We start from the raw sequence: 14,924 nt of genomic DNA, 5'->3' as shown, positions 1-14,924 counted from the left end.
CGCCCTGGGTGAGCCCTGCCCCATGCCCAGCACGGGGGATGGGGGGGGCTGTGCCCCCATGGCGGTACGCACCCTCCTGGAGCAGGCTCTGCCCCAGGCTGTCCTCTCCCCCGGAGTCCCAAAGGGCACCCTGCCAGCAGGACGGCACCCCAGCATCCCTGGGGAGCCCTCTGCTCCCTCCGAACCCCGATGCCACACGGCAGGGAGCTGGGAATGTCCTGCTGGGGGGAAAGAGGGTGGCCCTGGGCGGGGGGGGAGGGCCCGATTGGGGGGCAGCTCTGCGCCAACCGTGCACCCTCCTCCTCCCTCCAGCTGGCCAGGAACAGGAGCAGGGCCAAGGAATACCTGCGCCAGAGCCAGTCCTACCTGCGGAGCCCGCAGGAGTCCCTGCGGCGGGAAGCTGTCAGGTTCATCGGTGAGCCACGAGCCCCGTGGTCCCTCCCTCCTTCTCCCAGGGTCCCTGTGGCCCAGCGCAGGACCTGTGGGGCACTCCTTCTGCCCGTCCCACCCCTGGCTGTGCAGGCGGGGCTGGCAGGAGGCTCATCCATCCCCTCCCCGATGCCGCAGCCCAGGGTCAGCCCTCCCCGGGGAGCTGTGCTGGCCAGGTGGGCTGGGTGGAGGGTTCTCCAATGGGCAGCGGGGTCCCCAACAGGCAGCAGGGTCCCCAACGGGTTGCATCCCCTCAGGGCTCATCGGACGGCAGGTGGATGGGCACGAGGAGTTGCAGTACATCAGAGAGGGTGAGTGAGGGCAGTGGGGAGGAGGAAGGACCCCGGCACAGAGCTCCCCCCTGGGAGAGGGGGGCTCTACTCCCAGCGTGTGCGTGTCTCCGGGGAGGGGGGTGTTTCTGGAGGGGCACATTCCTGACCGGCAGCACCCAGCTGAGCCTCCCGCCCCCCGGCTCCCTCCTGGCCCTGGAATCACGGGGCACAACGTGCCCTGCCTGGAGGGGACACAGGGCTGTCACCTCACCTCTGCTGCTTTGTCCCCACAGTCCTTCAAGATGCAGGGAGAGACACGAGTCTCCTGGTCTCCTCCCTGGCGACACAGGCGCTCCTCATCCTCAGCTTGAGGAAGGCTGAGTCGAGGTTTAACCTGCAACGGCTGAGCTTCCGGCTGCTGAGGGCATGGACGAGGTGGCACTCAGCCCCCAGCGAGGACTCTGCTCAGGCGGAGACAAAGCAGCAGCCCCAGCCCTAGGATGCTCTGCGGCTTGGGGTATCTCCTCTTCCCAAAGTCTAACAGGAGAGAAGAGACCTCAGCCCCAGAGGAGCTGGCGTCCTCTGGAGAGCAGCAGGACAGCCGCTTTTTCCCATGGTGCAGGGCATCACCTGCCCACACGCTTCGTCTTTGCCACGAAGCACCAGCTGCTGGGCTGGGCTGGGCTGCAAAACAGAGGGAAGGAGAAGCCGGAGCCTGCGCTGCCTGGGGCCGACATGGCCGAGTGCGGGAGCTACAAAGCCACCAACGCTCTGACTCCGACAGCTTTGTCCCCTCCGTGTCCCCAGCAGGAAGGGCAGCTCTGCCTCCTGCCCATGCCACCCATCCCCACCGGCCCTGCGCCCGTTCCCACCCAGGGACGTTGGAAGTCCCAAGAGGAATGGTAAGAGGTCACTCCGCGAAACCAAGCCCTCCGTGGAGCCGTCGCCTTGGAGCGATCTCCAAAAGGGAGACCACCCGCCAGCAGTCAGCAGCCCTTCCAGGATAAACTCTAAACAAGGCCAACGCCTAACATCAGTAACAATTCAGTTTCCAAATAAAACAGACTGGGGAGACAAATGCTTTGTACAATTTGGGCTGTGGATGACACAGATTGACGTACAGCTCCAATGTGTTTAACTCCATCAGGTGATACAATGGGTACAAACTGCATATTTGTGACAACACGTTGGATTAACTGAATGAAACATGGGATGACACATGGCAAAAACAGTAACGTAGCTAGGCCACGCAATAGGTAAAATAAGATTTGTTTGATCCAAGGACCTCCTGGAAGCCAGGAGAACATATCGACATTCCAGCCTTTCCAGGTTTGGGGGGCAACGTGGGCCGATTTCCGTATTCCGGCAGTAATTTGTTTGATGACTTTGCCATTGTCATTGATTTTTAAACAGCAACTAGAATCATGCCATTTCCCACAGACCCCGCCTTCTTCGGCTAGTAGGTAGTCGAGAACCAAGCGATGTTGATAAATTGCAGTTCGCATTTGGGTTGCCTGATCTGCCTGTAGGTCGAGGGCCTCAGCTGTTTGATTGGTGATAATTTCTAATACGGCTTGCAGCCGGATAATGCAATGTAGATTATAAATGGGTTCTCGAGCACCACTAACCCATTCATTGTGTAGCCAAATCAACTAGAATTGTTATATGAGAACATAGAGTATAGGAATTAGCGTATCCATCGATCTGTGTAGTGATCAAAAACAATTTGTGTTTCTAATCATTTATATATAGACAATGTGTTTTGTTACTAGAAGAATGCACTTCTGTCAAAAGGAATGATAAAGTGCAGTTTTGTGTAGCAGCCTGAGAAAACTGGCCAGGATTGCCGGGACTGAGAGCCAAAAGGGTAAAAGGTAATTCCGGCAGGGGGAGATCGCGACCACCGACTCACGGACCACCGACCCAAGTAATACCACCTACTCAAAAGAGAACAATAGAAGAAGACGACTGAGTTTGCGCAGTAATCTACATGTGGAACGAGCAAGTTTGTACCAATCAGTAGAAAGGACAATAATGAATATATAGGTAAATTTTTGATCTATAAATTGTATGGGAAAGGTGCGTGAGGTATGCACGTGAGGAGGAACGATCCCCCGTGCATCCGGCGCCGTGAATAAAGAATGCCTGCTCTTTAATACTAAATTAGTGTTAAGGAGTTGTTTCTGATTTTACCGCGTTTTTCGGTAACAATTGGGGTTCCAAGTTGCACGTCCATAATGTTGTATGATACGCTGGGGGGTCCGCACGTCTTTACCCCAGGACTGGCCACTCCCATCGGTGAGGGAGGTATCAGTAACTTTGGATCGTTTTTCCCGCTTCAAATCATCATATATTCGAATGCCTAAATGGTCTCCGTCTGTTTCTGAGAGTAAGCAAACCAAGGGACGGATCACCCCAACGCAACATATTCCTGACCAGTTTGCTGGTAACGCTTTATATGCACGGTTTCCACACATCCAACAGTGTCCCTCAAGGGCCACTGATCCGTTAGCAAAGGGTCCTTTCCAATGTTCCACACGGGGCGAAGGGTCAAAATAAGGGGTAGGTTCTAAACCAAACGGGCCACTTTCAACGCAACAATATAGCGATTCCTTTGTGGAGTTTTCACAACATGGTATGTCTGAACAAAGGTCTTCCCACGTTCTCCTCCAACGGGGCCAATCTAGTCTATTACAATATTTACAGTTGTAAGCTCCTGCTTCCTGGTCCCAAATACAAGCACGGCCCACAGAGTTGCCTCGGCTGGTATTAGGCGTGAGAGACCAAAATCTGGGAAATGCATTCTGGTATCCCTCTTCATTCACCCAGGCATAGCTATATACGAGTTCATCCTTTTCATGTGGCCCCTCTCCCACCTGAACGGTTATGCTTACGTTCTGATATGTCCATTCACATGTGCCGTTACCCACAAAGACGCCATCCTTTTGTGTTCTAGCCAAACAGTATTTACCTTTCTCTGGGTGAATCATGTGAGCTTTGCCATGTTTTATTCCCTTTCGTTTCGCTATATTTACTCACCCACCATTTTGGTAGCAAAGGTAGAGCTACCCAGGGCCAACTTGATAGACCAAACGGTCCTCCACATATCCAGCATTCTGTGAGGTTATAAACACTTGCTATTTGTTCAGCCAATTGCATAAAAGAATTCTTTATATCATTTCCTTCATCCCTAAAGTCTTTGAGGGGATAACTGATTGTTCCAGGGATCGCGACCCATACCATACACCAAAACAACAAAATTGACATTTTGCTCTACAAATCCAGCCTAAGCTTACAAATGTTACACAATCAATCACAAAAATACACATAGTCAAAATCAAATGTTAATCTTCCCACATTCGGTTGCGTTCCTGCGGGGATCTCCTGTGAAATGAAACAAAACGTCGACTTGCCCAGTTTGGGCTTCATCTACGTGCTTAAAATGAGGCAACAGTCCAGCGAGTGTTAATTTTGTGCTCTTTCCCCCCCCAGGCATCTTCAGCCTTCCAGGCATATTTGTTAAGGGGTTCAGTAAGTATGAGGGGGACGGTCCCAACGGTTGGCATTTCTACCGACGCTGGCTGTCCAGGAGAGAACGTTGGTTCCCTTGGAACACTAAGAGCGTGAGACGTTGGAATTAAAACTGGGGGTTTAGGACAAAAGCCATTTAATCGGGGGCATCCATTTGTCCCCCAGCGACCATTGACTCGGGTAGCTGCATCCCAGAGGTGCTCCGCCCAATGCGGCTTATGAGGTTTCAGAAATCGTTTTGAGAGTCCATTAGTTCGTTCCACTAGCCCCTTGGCTTGGGGGTAATACGGGGTGTGGAATACCCACTTGATTCCTTCTTCCCTTGCCCACTCCTGTACTCTGGCAGCAGTAAAATGACTGCCATTGTCTGACTGAATAGAACCAGGTTTTGGGAGGGAGCTAAACCAAATTTTCAGGGCCCGCACTGTGTTTTCCCCAGGTGCTCGTGGAAATGCTTCGGCCTGGACTAGGCCAGAAATTACTTCCACGCCTACTAATACATATTGTTTTCCTTCTGACTTTCGGAAAGGCCCAATATCATCGATTTGCCAGACTTCCCAGAGGGTCCTTTTGTCTCTCAAATGGAGTGGGAACTCCTCCCTGGGATGTCGCTCTAGCCAAAGTCGGCATTGCTCACAAGCTGAAATACAGGCCCTGCAAGCGTCCCGAGGGGCAGGCCAGCCTCTGGCATGTGCCTCCTTGTATAAATCATTAGACCCCGCGTGGCCACGTTTAACATGTAGCCATTCTAGGAGCCTATCCCAATTTTCTCCTGTTTGCTCCTCCTTCTGCAGAGGGGCAATTCTGGCCAATTCGTCCGCCCTATTATTCCACTCACTCACCGGAGTACCCCCTTCCGGGTGGGAGGGCACCCGTCCTATTGCAAAATCCCCGTGTTTGGCAACATTTAAGATTTCTTGCCACCTCTCCTTTTGCCACACTGGCACCCGATTTACCTCCCAGTGGTTCTGTTCCCAAAAAGGGAGCCATTCTGTGCACCCTTTGAATACTGCAAACGAGTCAGTGTAGATGTACACCGGAGTCCCTGCTTTTCCCTCGCTATTAAACACACTCCATACCGCCACTAACTCTCCCACTTGGGCACTGCCCTCGCCTTCAGGAATTATTTCCCTCTAGGTATCCACATGAATAGCTACAGCCCGATACTTCCACTGTTGGCCCTCTCGTTTGGCGGAGGCGTCTGCGAACCATACGTTTCGCAGCTCCTCCGAAAATGGCGGGGCAATCCTAACTACAGAAGGAGGAGGGGTGTCCTCCTCCAGAAGGTTTGTCGCTTCTTCCTGTATGTTTAACACCTTTGCGGTACCTTCAGTGACTGTAAAAACACTACAGTAATGTTCGATTTTAGCATACCGTTTCCTCACAGTACCCCTTTGGGCCACCCCGTCAGGGGGAGGGGTCCCTGCTAACACAGGCTTAATTACCTTAAAGGGTCCCCTTAAAACTATAGGTTGTTGGCGTATGGTTCGCTCCGCTTCTCTAAGAGCTAAGCTCACTACAAACAAACCCTTTTCCCAGCTGGAGTACCGCTTTTCAGCGTCCTTAAAACTCCTAGAATAAAACCCAGTCGGTCGAATGGGACCTTCTGCTCCTTTCTGCCAAAAATGAGTTGACGATCCCCAGTGTGCCAACCCCCATTCAATTTGAACTGGGTCGGTGGGGTGGATAGGGCCCAAAGTTTGATGGGTGCTTGCTTCAAACACCAAAAGCTGCAGTGCCTCATCGTGAGCTGGAGTCCATTTCCAAATCACCCTCTTTCGCAACAGGTCATATAAGGGACGTGCCATTATTGCAAATTTCGGCTTATGCTTTCTTCAGAAGACCAAGAATCCCAAGGTGTGTTGCAGCTCCTTTTTTCCTTCCGGAATTTTTACCTGATCTAACGCTGAGAGGGTGTCCTGACGAATACAGGCTGACCCTCCTTTCCACCAGATGCCCCACAACTTAACTTCACTGGCAGGGGCTTGTATTTTTTCTTTGGGTATTTGAAGGCCTGTTCCTTCCAGATGATTAATAGTTCTGTCCTGCATAGTCTGCACCGAAGCTATGGTATGTCCCCCTTTTAGTATGTCATCAATATACTGATAGACTTTGACCTCTCTTTCTGATGGGATTATTGCCAATTCCTGTGCTGGGGCATGGTGGGCCAAGGTAGGCGAGTGTTTATATGCCTGAGGCAAACGGGTAAAAGTATACTGTTGTCCTTCCCTGGTAAAAGCAAATTGGTCTCGATCACACTCCTGGAGTAGAACCATAAAAAACATGTCCTTCACATCAATGGTTGCTAAGATAGGGTGGGCCTGTTCTTGAATGGCCGCAAGTAATTCAGCTATGTTGGGTACAGCCGCAGTCAGGGGGCCAGTGTTTGCATTCAGTCGCCGATAGTCAATGGTCAGGCGCCATTTTCCATTAGGGTTGCGTACTGGCCACACTGGTGAATTGTACGGGGAGTGAGTAAACACTAAAATTCCCTGCTGTTTGAGATCCTCAGCTACTGGGGCTATCCCTTCCCTGGCTCCTAGCGGCAACGCATAGGGTTTTACGTTGGTAATCTTGGAGGGGGGAAGGGCAGGTGCCGTTTGCAATAGGCGCACCTCCGCCCAAGATGTTTCAGTTAATTGCCTGACCTGGGGGATGCCAAAAGACCACGAGTTCCCTGGGTGTCATGCCACTGCCTTCCCTTCAACGCAGCCATGCCTAAAATATTTGTCTGAAAAGGTCCTATGGCTACCATGGTATTGATGGGGGCTTCCTCTCCTGGGAACCATAGTGCCACTGAACTCATAGGCATTGACTGTGTTTTTCCCAGAGCATTTAAGAGAATTAGATTTCTAGATGGGATAGAGATCCCGCACCGTTCTGCTTCGGTCTGCATCAGTGCGGTGATTTGTGGCCCAGTATCCATTAGAAAAATTACCGGTCTTTTCCTTGGTCCTACAGCTACTGTGACTAATAAATCCCCTCTTAGATTCAAGGTGAGTTGTCTTACAAACATCCATCCTCCGCTCCTCTCCTCACCTTCGGGGAACGGAGGGTCTAGTTTTCCGCCTTTTCCCTAGTCAGCTCCCCCTCAAGATCTATCAGGGGTGGAGCAGCGGCAACTAATCCGAGAGTAGCCTTCTTCCCTGACCATTTCTGTACAAGTTTTTCCAATTTTGGGGTCGGGAGTCCATCCATCAGGTCTCGAGGAATGCCCTTCTGAAGCCCTAGATGCCATAACCCCTGTCGACTTAGGGGTCTCTCTCTCCCGGGATGATTGTTGCGGAGTGGCCTCAAATCCTGGCCCTTCCCAATTGACAGCTGCCGATTGTTAACTTGCTCCGCAGACCGTACAACCCTTGTTTCGGTTTTTTGGAATGATCCACCATCAGGGCCATATTTTCTCCCAAAATTAATTAATTCCTGCGCTACCTCCCTCCACGTCCACACTTTCCTTCCCAACCGCCAATGGTCAGGGGTTATTATCCCTTCCAGAGTGGCCGCAGTTCTTTCTCCTGCGGAATTATTTTGAATTTTCCCCTGTAATTGGATCCCAGTGGGTTTCAGGGAGTCAGGGAGTCCCCGGATCAGGGGAGTCATCCTCCCTGGGTCTACAGGCATCATCATCGGGGAACTCTGGTTGGGCTTGAGCTCCCGATCATACATCGTTTGGAGACAGGCTGCTTTCTGCACGCTTTCCACTAGTTGATCCACCGTACCTGTTATGGCAAGGGGATCTCCCCTCTCCAAAGGGTTCAGCCCTCCGGCCCAATACGCAGCCCTCTGGGTTAATGACCATGGGGCTCGGCGATTACCTGTAGTTAATAACCCCAATATCCTTCTGCTTCTTTCTCCGACAACAAAATTCCATCCCCCCCTGCTGACAGGGACACTCTCCACACATATTCTGTCTCCGATTCCTTCGGAGTTCTTGCAAAGTCTTTTTTCAACTTTGCTACTTCGGTTGCTGTAAATGGGACTTCTTTGGTGAGAACTTGAGGACGGTCATCGTTATTGTATTGCTGAATCTGTTACTGTACTTTGGATACTTAGGAAAAGTAGGAAAGATATCCTATTCATTTTCTCGCACCTCACCTCTAGGCCTATTAAAGGTATCAGCTTAATGGAACTGCCTCATACTGCCTCTTCTCCTTCCTGGAAGGAGCTCAGAAGAAACAAGCTTATCATTTGGGACTCTTGCACAAATGGCCCAAGGTACTACCACATCTATCATGCTGAATGTCATTCAGTGCAGATATGTCGTTGAGGCAATTAGCAATGATACCTCCTCCTCGGGGAGATTTTATGTGGAGGAAATACAGAATAGTACCTTTGCAGCTTTGTTCTATGATGTCTCCGCCTCTATTACAAGAACCCTTTTGTATCTTGAACACCCTTGGCTGGTTAAGGTGCACTTATTGTTAGATTTTGGGCATGTTGTTTTGGTTTTGACTAAGCAACTTAAGAATATCACCCAGAAGTCTGCCCCAAGGCTTGGTAGTTACGAATGGCAGGGATGTGGGATAGTATGGGCAAATACCTAGGGCAGTGGGCATCCCCAGTGTTTTGGAGTTTCACCCCCGAACAAGTGCAGAATCCTAAAAAACTAGTAGAATATTTGGAGAAAGTATGTTGTTACGCTGGGAACTCCAGAGAGACACAGATAACTGCAACGTGCTGGGGCCTGGCCCATGCATACGGAGCCCTGCTCAACAGTATTCAGTGCTCCCAAGGGGAAGAGAATGTCTCTGGATTGAAATGCAAAGTGACTGGCACTGTAGTCACTCCAGCCCTGAGGACAGGCGCTGCAGCCACTCAAACCCCCATGACAAGTACTGGAGCTGGCTCAGAGAATCAACCCGTGCCAGTATCAGTTGCCCCCATACACAAGACAAAATATTGGAAGCGGACGTCAACTCCTTTAGAACGGGATGATGAAAAAGCAGGGCCGTCACGGGGAGAGGAGGAAGAAGTCATAAATGAAATAGAGACCACCCGATCCTGTTGCGAGATATGCGAAAAGATTATCGCCTTCGTTCAGGTGAGCACATTGTCACCTGGCTGCTCCGATGCTGGGATAATGGGGCCAGTAGCCTGGAACTAGAGGGAAAAGAAGCCAAACAACTGGGATCCCTTTCTGGGGAAGGGGGCGTTGACAAAGCAATGGGGAAAAAAACACAAGCCCTCAGCCTCTGGAGGCGACTCCTGTCCAGAGTGAAGGAAAGGTATCCCTTTGAAGAAGATGTTACATATTGCCCAGGAAAATGGACAACTATGGAGAAAGGCATCCAGTACCGAAGGGAATTAGCTGTGCTTGAGGTGATTTATGGGATCCCAAGAGCTAACTGTATTGGAGGCCGAAGTGAGCCTAACTGGGAATGAGTGGCAGAAGCACCCCATTGTGACTGGCCCCGAGGCTCCGTGCATCCTTGGCATAGACTACCTCAGGAGAGGGTATTTCAAGGACCCAGAAGGGTACAGGTGGGCTTCTGGTGTAGCTGCCTTGGAGACGGAGGAAACTAAACAGCTGTCTACCTTGCCTGGCCTCTCGAAGGACCCTTCTGTTGTGGGGTTGCTGAAGGTCAAAGAGCAACAGGTGCCGATCGCCACCACAACAGTGCACCGGCAGCAATATCGCACCAACAGAGACTCTCTGATCCCCATCCATGAACTCATTCACCAACTGAGGAGCCAAGGAGTCATCAGTAAGACCCACTCACCCTTTAACAGTCCCATATGGCCAGTGCAGAAGTCTAACGGAGAGTGGAGGCTAACAGTAGACTATCGTGGCCTGAATGAAGTCACTCCACCGTTGAGTGCTGCTGTGCCAGACCTGCTAGAACTTCAACACGAACGGGAGTCAAAGGCAGCCAAGTGGTATGCCACAACTGATATTGCTAATGCATTCTTCTCAATCCCGCTGGCAGCAGAGTGCAGGCCACAGTTTGCTTTCACATGGAGGGGCGTCCAGTACACCTGGAATCGACTGCCCCAGGGGTGGAAACACAGTCCTACCATTTGCCATGGACTGATTCAGACTGTACTGGAACAGGGAGAAGCTCCCAAACACCTTCAATACATTGATGACATCATCGTGTGGGGCAACACAGCAGAAGAAGTTTTTGAGAAAGGAGAGGAAAATAGTCCAAATCCTTCTGAAGGCTGGTTTTGCCGTAAAACAAAGTAAGCTGAAGGGACCCGCACAAGGGATCCAGTTCTTAGGAATCAAATGGCAAGATGGTCGTCGTCAGATCCCCAAGGATGTGACCAACAAGATAGCAGCCATGTCTCCACCAACTAGCAAAAAGGAAACACAAGCTTTCTTGGGCGTTGTGGGTTTTTGGAGAACGCATATTCCAAATTACAGTATGATCGTAAGCCCTCTCTATCAAGTGACCTGGAAAAAAGAATGATTTCAAATGGGGCCCTGAGCAATGACAAGCCTTTGAACAGATTAAACGAGAAATAGTTCATGCAGTAGGCCTTGGGCCAGTCCGGGCAGGACAAGATGTAAAAAATGTGCTCTACACCGCAGCCGGGGAGAATGGCCCTACCTGGAGCCTCTGGCAGAAAGCACATGGGGAGACCCGAGGTCGACCCCCAGGGTTTTGGAGTCGGGGATACAGAGGGTCTGAAGCCCGCTATACTCCAACTGAAAAAGAGATATTGGCAGCATATGAAGGGGTTCGAGCTGCTTCAGAAGTGGTTGGTACTGAGGCACAGTTGCTCCTGGCACCCCGACTGCCGGTGCTGGGCTGGATGTTCAAAGGAAGCGTCCCCTCTACACACCATGCAACTGATGCTACGTGGAGTAAATGGGTTGCACTGATCACCCAGTGGGCTCGAGTAGGAAACCCCAGTCACCCGGGAATCTTGGAAGTGATTATGGACTGGCCAGAAGGCAAAGATTTTGGATTATCACCAGAGGAGGAGGTGACACGTGCTGAGGAAGCCCCACCGTATAAGAAACTGCCAGAAGATGAGAAGCAATATGCCCTGTTCACCGATGGGTCCTGTCGCCTTGTGGGAAAGCACCGGAGATGGAAGGCTGCTGTATGGAGCCCTACACGACAAGTAGCAGAAACTGCTGAAGGAGAAGGTGAATCGAGCCAGTTTGCAGAGGTAAAGGCCATCCAGCTGGCCTTAGACATCGCTGAACGGGAAAAGTGGCCAGTGCTCTATCTCTATACTGACTCCTGGATGGTGGCCAAATGCCCTGCGGGGCTGGCTGCAGCAGTGGAAGCAAAGCAACTGGCAGTGCAGAGGCAAACCCATCCGGGCCGTCACGTTGTGGCAAGATATTGCTGCCCGGGTAGAGAACCTGGTTGTAAAGGTACGTCATGTGGATGCTCACGTCCCCAAGAGTCGGGCCACTGAAGAACATCGGAACAACCAGCAGGTAGATCAGGCTGCCAAGATTGAAGTGGCTGAGGTGGATCTGGACTGGCAACATAAGGGTGAACTATTTCTAGCTCGGTGGGCCCATGACACCTCAGGCCATCAAGGGAGAGATGCAACATACAGGTGGGCTCGTGATCGAGGGGTGGACTTGACCATGGACGCTATTGCGCAGGTTATCCACGAATGTGACACATGCGCTGCAATCAAGCAAGCGAAGCGGGTAAAGCCTCTGTGGTATGGGGGACGATGGCTGAAATATAAACATGGGGAGGCCTGGCAAATTGACTATACCACGCTCCCACACACCCGCCAAGGCAAGCGCCATGTGCTTACAATGGTAGAAACAACGACTGGCTGGCTGGAAACATATCCTGTCCCCCACGCCACTGCCCGGAACACTATCCTGGGTCTCGAAAAACACGTCCTGTGGCGACATGGCACCCCAGAGAGAACTGAGTCAGACAGCGGGACTCATTTCCAAAATAACCTCATAGACACCTGGGCCAAAGAGCATGGCATTGAGTGGGTGTATCACATCCCCTATCACGCACCAGCCTCTGGGAAAATTGAACGGTACAATGGACTGTTAAAAACTACACTGAGAGCAATGGGGGGTGGGACATTCAAGCACTGGGATACACAATTAGCAAAAGCCACGTGGTTAGTCAACACGAGGGGATCTGCCAGTCGAGCTGGCCCTGCCCAGTCAGAAATCCTACATACTGTGGAAGGGGATAGAGTCCCTGTAGTGCACGCAACAAGTATGCTGGGCAAAACAGTCTGGGTTCTTCCCGCCTCAGGCAAAGGCAAACCCATTCGTGGCATTGCTTTTGCTCGAGGACCTGGGCGCACTTGGTGGGTGATACGGGAGGATGGAGAAATCCGATGTGTGCCTCAAGGGGATTTGATTTTGGGTGAAAACAGCCAATGAACTGAATGGCACAATGTGAACTGCTAGATAATATTGTGTGTCACCTCTGTGTTGTATCAATGATATCAGAGTACGAGCCTCCCAGTCCATGGAATATAGACTGTGAAACAAGCAAAGTGCAGCAGTGACGGAACGATGGCTGACTCGGTATGCAGCAACCCAACGTCACACACCCCATCTCTCCCACCCTGAAAGACTGATACGACAGATGGAGCCCAGAGTCATGGACTGGGTGAACTCAATGGACATTTTAATGGACATTTTACAGGGAAGGTCCATGAACTAAGGGAATGATGTCTGTGTATTATGTTAAAGGATGGGAAGGGGAGGGGTGGTGGTTGGTAAGGTTGTAGTGCATCGTATGGGACCTCGGCATGGTGTAAATGGTATGGAATAAGGGGTGGAGAATGTGCTGGTTTTGGCTGAGATGGGGTTAATTCTCCTCACTGTGGAGGGTCGGCTACCTTTCCAGCTTCCCTCTCTCTGCCGCGTGGCGGAGGGAGCTGGGAGGGGCAGGGCCATGGTGGGGGCAGCTGACCCCGACTGGCCAATGGCAGGTTCATTCCATACCATGTGACACCATGACCAGTATTCGGCGGTTCGTTCCCCTCCACCCTCCCTTCCCCTCCCCCGGGGCTTTGCGCCTCTCGTTGTTCTCCTTTACATTGCATTTCTGCTGTTGTTTCTTTTAATTTTAATTATTAAACTGTTCTTATCCCAACCCGCGAGCGTTACCCTTCTGATTCTCTCCCCCATCTACCGGTGGGGGAGTGAGCGAGCGACTGTGTGGGGCTGAGCTGCCGGCTAAACCACGACACTCCTAAGCAGGATCCCAAAGCACGCTTGTAACTGATGGTAGTTGCCCCTTCTCTTTGTAGGGGCTCCATTGATTGTATCCAGCTCATCAGCGAGGAGCACGTGGTGTCGGGTGCCGATGACGGGTGAGCACGGGGCCGCGACAGTGCCTGGGGTAGGTAGGCAAAGCCCCCTCCTGCAACCCCCTCATGCCTCCCCTCCCTGGTAGGTCTGTAGCCCTGTGGGGGCTGGCGAAGAAGAAGCCGCTGGCGCTGGCCCGGCAGGCGCACGGCATGCAGGACGCCCAGGGCCTGCAGCAGCCGTACTGGATCTCAGCGGTGGCTGCCCTGCGCAACAGTGACCTCCTGGCTACAGGTGTGGGGCAGCTGCTTTGGAGCAAGGGTTTGGGGGTGCAGGGGGTCTGTCCTGCCCCTGCCCCTGCCCCTGCCCCAGGTTGGGGTGCATGGCAGTCTCCTCTCTCTACCCTAGGCTCCCACAGTGCTAGTGTGAAGCTCTGGAAGTGCAGTGAGGGATTTCGGAAGCTGGAGCCCCTCTGGGCTATCCCGTTGGTATGGGTCAGGAGGTTGGGGATGCTGGAGCTGGGCTGGGGGTGTCTCTCGGCGGGTTCTCCCCTCCCTGGGCAGCAGGAGGAGGCTGTGCGAGCCTCTCGCCCTGCCCTGTCCCCTCCAGGTGGGTTTTGTCAACAGCCTCGAGTTCTCGGCAGCCGGTGACTTCCTGGTGGCCGGCCTCGGGCAGGAGCACCGGTACCGTCCCCCTTCCCCAGCGCTGGCTGGGGGCACAGCCTCCACTGCCTCGAGGGCTCGGTGGAGGGTGACCCCCATCTCTCTCATCTGCAGGCTTGGCCGGTGGTGGAGAATCAAAGAAGCCAAAAACAGCATCTGCATCATCCCCCTGAAGCGGAGGGCTACAGCCCCCAGCTCCCATGTCCCTGACAGCTCCTAGCCCGCTGGCCCCGGAGCCGCTGCACCTGGGTCGTGAAACCCTGGTCCCTGGTGCTGCGCCCCATGTCCTTCGTGCAACCACCCTCCTGGGGCCGGCAGCGCCGGAGCGGGGGATGGCGCGTGGCCCCCTGACCCTGCTGGCACCCAGATCATGCTGCGGCTCTGCCCTCTGTGAGGGTCTGCCCTCTTCCCTCAGCTTTGGCCAGACCTGAGCTCTGGAGGACTCTGTTTTAAAATAAATAAATAAATAAATAAAAGAACAACACCAAACCCAAACCAAACCAAATCCACTTTATTCACCTAAATTACCATGTCTAATGCCCCACGGCTCCTGCCGCCCTGGCCTGCCCCCCTGCCCCCAGCTTAGCCCAGCTACAGGTTGGGCGGCACCAGCCCCTGGGAGCAAGGGGACAGGGTACAGAGGGGTCCCTGCGACAAGGGGGGTGCCCCGGTACAGATAAACCCCAGCCCCGTAGCGGGAGGAGGAAGAGGGAGTCAGTCTCAGCCCCCCCGCCCCGGGGCAAGGAGGGGTCCTGGGGAAGAGGGGAAGGGGGCACTCTGGGGGTGCCCCCTGGGGGAGTGCTATTGGGGCACTTTGTGACA

The 14,924-nt window shown here is 52.8% G+C and overlaps 1 protein-coding gene across 1 annotated transcript; it reads left to right on the top strand.

Moving 5' to 3' along the window:
* Positions 1-1,436: 1,436 nt before the first annotated feature.
* On the top strand, positions 1,437-14,569 carry LOC135314001 (U3 small nucleolar RNA-interacting protein 2-like). Its single transcript, XM_064455666.1, has 5 exons — positions 1,437-1,603; positions 13,443-13,505; positions 13,589-13,734; positions 13,849-13,928; positions 14,050-14,569. Exons 1-5 carry the CDS (start codon positions 1,437-1,439, stop codon positions 14,320-14,322), a joined length of 729 nt encoding a protein of 242 aa, XP_064311736.1. The 3' UTR covers positions 14,323-14,569.
* Positions 14,570-14,924: the final 355 nt, after the last annotated feature.

Source organism: Phalacrocorax carbo, chromosome 6 (genome assembly GCF_963921805.1).
Source record: "Phalacrocorax carbo chromosome 6, bPhaCar2.1, whole genome shotgun sequence".
NCBI lineage: Eukaryota > Metazoa > Chordata > Aves > Suliformes > Phalacrocoracidae > Phalacrocorax > Phalacrocorax carbo.
Note: the sequence above shows the minus strand (reverse complement) of the source record. Positions and strands in the feature narration are given on the sequence as shown.